General features: G+C 32.5%; 1 protein-coding gene across 1 annotated transcript; it reads left to right on the forward strand.

Annotated features, from left to right (window-relative positions):
* Positions 1 to 4648: 4648 nt before the first annotated feature.
* LOC146900261 (zinc-finger homeodomain protein 1-like) lies at positions 4649 to 5347 on the forward strand. Its single transcript, XM_085736924.1, has one exon. The coding sequence runs from the start codon at positions 4649 to 4651 to the stop codon at positions 5345 to 5347; it is 699 nt and encodes a 232-aa protein (XP_085593050.1).
* Positions 5348 to 7871: the final 2524 nt, after the last annotated feature.

Here is a 7871-nt window from a genome sequence, read left to right on the forward strand (position 1 = left end):
ATTTTTATATGTTTTACGCTTAATGCTTTTGCACTAGGAAGAGACGCACCTAGATCGTGAAATGAACTTAGCTTACGTTTAAGATTGGCGTCTTGCTTTAGCCAAAATATTTACATATGAGTTTTATTCAAGAGACTTTAATTTATAAGGGATCCTTATTGTATGTGGTTAGGTTCTAAGATGCATGTGCGATGTGGATCCTTTAGATGAATATTTAGGATTTTTCACTTTTTTGTGTGTCAATTACATGTGAGAGTGTAAGTCATCACTTTAATAACAATACTTATGTCTTTGGAATCAAATCAACCTGTTTTGCCCAATCAAATCAAACTTGCAAACTCCCCCCCAGTTTACTGTTTTAATTTATAGTTATAGTAAGTTGTCTAATAGAAACAAAAATTGGAATGATTTGGTGCACTTGCCAAAATTGTCATCAAGTTTTTTGCACTGATGGTGATGTCGGAGATTGTTGACCTTTTCAATAAGACAGCTCATTTTACTTATTTTATTTTTATTTGGATTATTTGTTTTATATTTATAGACTATTTGTTTTGTTTTTATTTTAACTTGCATTAGTTTTAGTAGTTAGGTTTATTCTAGGTATTTGATTTGTTTTTAGATTAGATTTTTTTTTCTTCTCATATTTCAAAAACAAATAAAAATATTTTATTTACTTAAATTAGCTTTAGTTTTAGTAGTTAGGTGTTTATTCTAGGTATTTGATTTGTTTTTAGATTAGATTTTTCTTCTCATATTTCAAAAACAAACAAAAAAAATTATTTACTTAAATTATCTTTGAAAAAGAATTAGACTTGATTAGCTCCATTAGTTAGCAAATCTATTGTGGTGTTTCCGTATTTGTGAAGAATAGTTAGGAACAAATAATGGACGGTTATCAAAGATACAATCATAACAATCATGAATTGCTTCAACCCTACCCTTCCTATTGGGAAAACCCGAATGAAAGCGAAGACATGAGGTATTTGGAAGAAATGTTTGTGCAAAAAACCTACCAAAAATTGAATCCAAGGAAGAAGAAGGGGGGATAGATACATATGATGACACATCAAACTTCATAAAGATAAGGAAGGAGAACGATGTGGTGAGCCATAAAAAAAAATTGTTCAGGAATTGGCTGAAAAAATTTCAGCAACATTCCAATCGTACTCGAAGGGAATGAAAGAAAACAAGGATCAACATAAAGAAGAATTCTTGAAGCTCATAGGAGAAACTCACATGATCCTTCCTTTCATCAATATGTAAGAAAAGAGCTCCATTTTGAACAAAGTCATGAAAATATATATTTCTCTCAACAAAAAGGGAACTAGAAGAAAATGAAAGTAGTAATACTCATAGAAGATTGTAGCTCTATCCTTAAGAAGAAACTACCCCAAAGGAAGAAAGATCTAGGTAGTTTCAATATTCCTTGTTCCATTAACAAAATATTCATTGATGCAGCAGTGTGCAATTTGGAGGCAAGTGTAAATTTGATGCCCATAACCATGTTGAGGAAATTGGAAGGAGTAGAGGTGAAACCCGCTAGAACGACCCTTAAGTTGTTTAATGGAACTTAAACTACTTCGCCTTTGATTGGAATTTATCTTTTAAGGAAAAAAAAAACTTATTTTGTGCATCATTGACGGTACTACTCATTCTATGTTCCCCTAGGTAACTTGTGTAGGACCCACCGGAGCAATGTACTACGTTATCATAGGAAAAATAGCGGCAAAGACGACTCAAACCATAACTTCCTAACCTCTATAAAAAGTAGTAATTAGAAAAGCCAATGAACTGATCAAATTTCTGGTTGTCAGTGCCTACTTTAATCCTACGGGACAATCTACAAGGTTACACTCGTAGTTAACCAATTGTCAAAGCATTAAGAACGGGCATAATCTAATTTAAATCTCAACATGGTAAAAAGAATAAACTGAATGAAAATAAATTCCAAAAAATAAGAAGGGGTTCATCGTGGAACCCTAATCAAGAGGTTTAATTTCTCATGGCAACAAACATCATAAAAAAATAATATAAAAAAATACCCTAGAAAGAATAAAAGGAGGAAAATTTCCGCCTTGAATCTCTAACGCTTGACCCTTGCTCTGAACCCTCAATGTTTCTGAATGAATAAAATAATGGGCAAAGGGTCTTTATTTATAGCATAAGGTTACTTAGGGGTTAAGAGAAGAAAACTGGACTTTTATCCGTCGATCCAACTTGAAAAACAAGCAAGACTGGGTTTTTACATGGTGCCAGACACAAGGGCGCACAGACTAGGCGCAAGGGTGCCTGAGGCAGTAAGGAATGTTGTCCCAGGCACAGGGGGTGCATGGAACAGGCGCAAGGGCGACTGAAGCAGTCCCTAAGGTGTGATTTCTTGTGTTTTATTGCCGTTTTCAATCGTTCTTTTGCCTGGAAACTCATAGGAACTTAAACTGATTTTTCTTCAATTTGTATTGTCTTCAAAAACCTTATAAGAATCCTTGATCTTCAATTCTTCAACCTTGATCCTTCACATGATGTCTTGAATTGATGATTTACATGATTCCCCACTACAAAACACTCAAAAATCTATAAAGTTGCACGATCTAGGATAAAACTGAATTACAATGACTCGAGTGAAAACAATACAATGTGTTCCTCGGACCATTGACAACTCCTCTAACACTCATCTCATTTGTCTTCAAATGCAAAGAAAAAGTACTAAAAATATGGCGAAATTTTCATATGATGCTCTGTCATCATATATATTTAAGAAAAGTCTAAAATAATAACATAATTAGAGTTTCTTAAAAAAACAAACTTTTATTAACTACATAGCCTAAAAACCACAACATAAAGATGTATGCTACTAGTTCTTCTAAAAAAGAATCCGGTCCGGTTCGCGGGTGGGTCATAACGGTTCACCGGTTCGTCCACCCGACCCGTACGGGTCATACCGGGTTTCCTGGGTTTCTTGCATATCCGATCTGATTAGCTGACCAACCCACCCACCCCTCTGATTTTCGGTTCGACCGGTCTAACCGGCCGGGTCAGTCCGGGTTTTAAAACATTGATTCTAATTCTTCCAATAAAAAAAGATGTATGCTACTTTTTATACGGTAAAATCACACATTTAATTCATTAAAAAGAATTGTGAAGTCAAACAAAATAAATACTCCCTCCATACCTTTTTAATTGTCGCTTTTGTAGAAAAATTGTGTTCCTATTTAAAGTCATTTTCCAAACATTGACTATTGATTTGTAAATAATCAGTTTAACTATTTTATTAAAATTAAAAAATAAATATTTAGGGAGAGTATGCAGGGATCGGGGTCCCTGCATACTTCTCATATGTTTAACTCAGTTGATATAGATATTGCATAATATATGCAAGGGTCAAGCTGAATTTCTAGTCCCTAAACTATTTGACAAAATTAAATAAAATAGAGTAAATTACACTCTTCTCCCCTTAAAGATGCTTGAATCACACTCCCCTCCTCTCTTATGTTAAAATATACACTCCCCTCCCTTGAAAAGTAAAATTTACACTCCCCTCCCCTATAAGATGCTTGAATTACAACCCACTCCCTTAATAATTAAATATGGACTACACTTTAATCTATTTTAACATAAATAAATATTTGTATAATATATATTAATTTTGAATCACCATTTAAAAAATATAAATTCGTTTCTTTATAATCTAATGTCAATAACAATTAAATTTAAATATTTTGTTATTAATTTTATAATTTAGAGTATAAAATTCACTTTTAAATAACCATATACTTAATCGACTTTAGTAAATTTTCACATATTTTAATTTTCTTTTGGGTTGTTTTATATTTTATAATAGGGTTTAAAACTATATGTTAATGAAATTGTGAATAAAAAATAGAGAAATATATGTATTCAAAATTTGATTATATTAAAATGAACCCGCAATGCTAGTTTTCTTTTAAGTGTGTTAGATTATTTTTTTTGTTAGATTATTATAAATAAAAAAAATTGGGGGACTAAAGCGTAGATTTTAACATAAAAAGGGAGGGGAATGTAATTCAAGCTTCTCTCAAGGGAGGGGAGTGAAATATTTTCTAATATGTTTTGAATAAGAGGGGAGGGAAGTGTATATTTTAACATAAGAGGGGAGGGGAGTGTAATTCAAGCATCTTTGAGGGGAGGGGGTTGTAATTTACTCAATAAAATATTGTTTTGTTATAAGTGTAAACAACATTAAAACAGGAACCACGAAGAACAAGGAGAGTAAATACGTGGCGACAAAATTTAAATTTATTAATCTTTGAATGATAATTAATGTTTGACTATAAACAAGTTAAGTCTCTTATGGGTATAATTTTAAGATATGTTTGTTATTTTGTGTGAATTACTCAATACATAACATCGAAGTTTCTAGATGATAAAAAAATTATTGAGTAAGTGATTATTTAAAGTGATAAAAAAATTATTGAGTAAGTGATTATTTAAAGAGAGGTGATGGAGCAAAAAGCTACTATGAGAAACACAAAAGTAACAAGAACCAGAAAAGTACATCATACTATTACTCTTTGAAAGAGAGTCTATGATGTTTTCCATCATGTTGATTGTTTTCTTTTCAAGCATTTGTGTGTTAACTGGGCAACTGGAAACTAATAACAGCAAAGAAAAGATGGTGATGGCCACCAAAGTCAACGAAGTGATGAGTAGCACATCACAAGAGAAAATATCAACTCGAGTAGAAGAATCTCATATGAATTCTGAAGCAAATAGTTTCCAGGTAAATTTTAAGGAATGTTTGAAGAACCATGCTTCCAGCATTGGAGGTTATGCCGTTGATGGTTGTTGTGAGTTTTTACCTGCTGGAGATGAAGGTACATTAGAGTTTTTTAAATGTGGTGCTTGTCATTGTCATAAAAACTTCCATAGGAAGGAAACTATTGTTGTTTCCAGAGATATGACTCCTATCTCGTTTAGTGCTCCATGCCTCCCTCAAGCAGTTACTCCTTCTACGACTGGAGCACCAAGGGGCACAACCAATTCTCCACCTCTATCTTTGTATGAAGGGGGCTATATTTTGAGGGAGGATCTTGAACAAAATGTTCATCATGTTGTTGAGCCTATCAATATTGGTGGTATTGGTGGTGGTGGTGGTGGAGAAGGGTCATCACAATCTAAGAAGAGATTCAGGTCTAGGTTCACACATGAACAAAGAGAAAAGATGCTTGATTTTGCTTGGGCACGAGGTTGGAAGATTCCGAAAAGGGATGATAATGTTGTCAAGGAGTTTTGTAATGAGATTGGGGTGAAGCTTCAAGTTTTTAAGGTTTGGGTTCATAATAACAAGCATACCCTTGGTAAAAAGCCCTAATTATTATTATAATAATAATAATAATAATAATAATAATAATAATAATAATAATAATAATAATAATAATAATAATAATAATAATAATAATAATAATAATAATAATAATAATAATAATAATAATGAGTATTTTTTTGGTTACTTTTAAATTGTGTTCCTATTTAAAGTCATTTTCCAAACATTGACTATTGATTTGTAAATAATCAGTTTAACTATTTTATTAAAATTAAAAAATAAATATTTAAGGAGAGTATGCAGGGAATAATAATAATGAGTATGATTTTGTGTTTCCTTAAAAAATTGTATGCTTAAGCGTCGGTTGATCTTTGGATCTTAGGGTTTATCTATATTTTTATATTATAATATGCAGGACAATGGTTGGGTTACTCTCAGTATTCCATTTCGTTGTATTAGTGTTTCTATTGAATTTCAAGTATTGATGAACTATAGATTAATTTAGTTTCATGTATTTTTCATATTCAATTTTTGATTTAGTATTTTTACTTTTGTATTTCAAGTTTGATCAATCATTTTGGTGTGTGGGCAGTGTTAGCTTAAACAACGAGGAGTTAATTGGTTTGTAGTTTTATTTAGTGCATAATCTATTTTTTAAGAGAAGCTAAAAAAATATATAGGCTTAAATATGTAAAAGGTCCCTGTAATTTAGCGTGTTTTTGGTTTTAGTCCCTGTAAGTTTTTTTGTTCTAAAACAACCCTTGTAATTTCGAAACCTTTTGGAAATCGTCCCTGCCGTCAGGTTCCGTCAACAAAAAAGCATTGGTGGGTAACGGAGGCACACGTGGCCGTTTCTGAGTTGGCAAAAGTTGCTGACGAAATGTTCATAGGGACGAAATTGAAAAAACGTAAATGTCAAAATTTCAAATTTAAAAACAAGATCTTCTTCTTCGTCCCTATTTTTTCTCTTGTTCATCTCCCTTCCCTGCCAATATGTTTATCTCCCTAGAAAAAATTCACCCTCTCGTGCAAAGGTTTGAACAGAGCCATGTGTGTGACTGAGTTTGTGCAAAGGTTTGTACAGATGCAGTTGCCACATTGTTGTTTGACTGTCACATAGAAGAAAAACTATGGAAAACACAATTTGACACTTGACCTTATATTTAAATCCAAGGCTTAAAAAGGCAAATACAGTTGTTCACTTACATTGTTTATGTTTGCAGAGCTACAACCAACTTGAGCTACTCTCCTGGGCCTTTTTGATGGCTTCTTAGGTTGGGTAAGCTGATCATCAATTATCAATGGTGCCTCAACATTACTTCCAGCACCCTTATTATTGACACATTTCAGTTTCTTACACCTACTACTGCTTCTCCTAACATTATTGTGATTCAAGACCATGGTTGACTTTACTTGAGTTTTCTTAATCTATAATATAGTAATTAAACTTAATAATAAGATCATTTGTAATAAAGCTATATACATAAATAAAACTGCTATAAAAGATGCAGAAACAGTTAACTGTTTTACATCTAGTATTTGGGTGTGTTTTTAAAACTGAATTCACATTTGGTTGAGATTGAGTAGCCTCAAAAGCTACTGCAATGGAAGGGAGATTCACATTTGGAAGGAGAAGACATTGCCACGAGGGGGTGGGTTTTTTCTAGGGAGATAAATAAATTGGAAGGGAAGAAAGATGGACAAGAGAAAAAAGAGGGATGAAAAAGAAGATTTTGTTTTTAAATTTGAAATTTTGGTATTTACGATTTTTCAATTTCGTCCCTCTGAACATTTGCGATTTTGGTTTTCATCCTTATGAACATTTCGTCAGCAACTTTTGCCAACTCAGAAACTGCCACGTGTGCCTTCGTTACCCGCCAATGCTTTTTTGTTGACGGAACCTGACGGCAGGGACAATTTCCAAAAGGTTTCGAAATTACAAAGGTTGTTTTAGAACAAAAAAACTTACGGGGACTAAAACAAAAAACACGCTAAATTACAAGGACCTTTTACATATTTAAGCTAAATATATATTATATATTTTTTGTAATAATTACTAATATGAAATGAAGGTGAAAAAAAAAACAATAAACAATACTACTTTACATGGGTCATTGTACGATTTTGTGTGCGTCGTAGACAATCATCGTTAAATGATTGACTTTTGTGCTCAAACTTTGTACTCCTTCAATGTGCTTCCGAAGAATAGGTGTTCTAGCCATGGCTGTCAAAATCGGAACTTTACTTCAGGCCGAAAGGGAATAGCAAAATCGGGACTCGTAAAATCGCAATCAAAATCGAAGGATTTTACTCAAGGACTTTTGTAGAATCGATATAAGAAATTGTAAAATCGCAATCAAAATTGTTGGACTTTACCAAAAATAATAATACTAAATATATGTTATAAATGGTATATAGTCATAAATGACTTAGTTTATAAGAAATCGTAAAATCGCAATCAAAATCGATGGATTTTGCCTATTTTAGGATTCTACGATGGATTTAGGTCGTTGAAGGTGAAGAATGTCGCAAAATCCTGGATTTTAGAATTTAAGTCAGGATTTTGACAACA

This window comes from Medicago sativa, chromosome 8, assembly GCF_051527215.1.
Source record: "Medicago sativa cultivar Bolivia chromosome 8, Bolivia_mono, whole genome shotgun sequence".
Classification (NCBI taxonomy): Eukaryota; Viridiplantae; Streptophyta; class Magnoliopsida; order Fabales; family Fabaceae; genus Medicago; species Medicago sativa.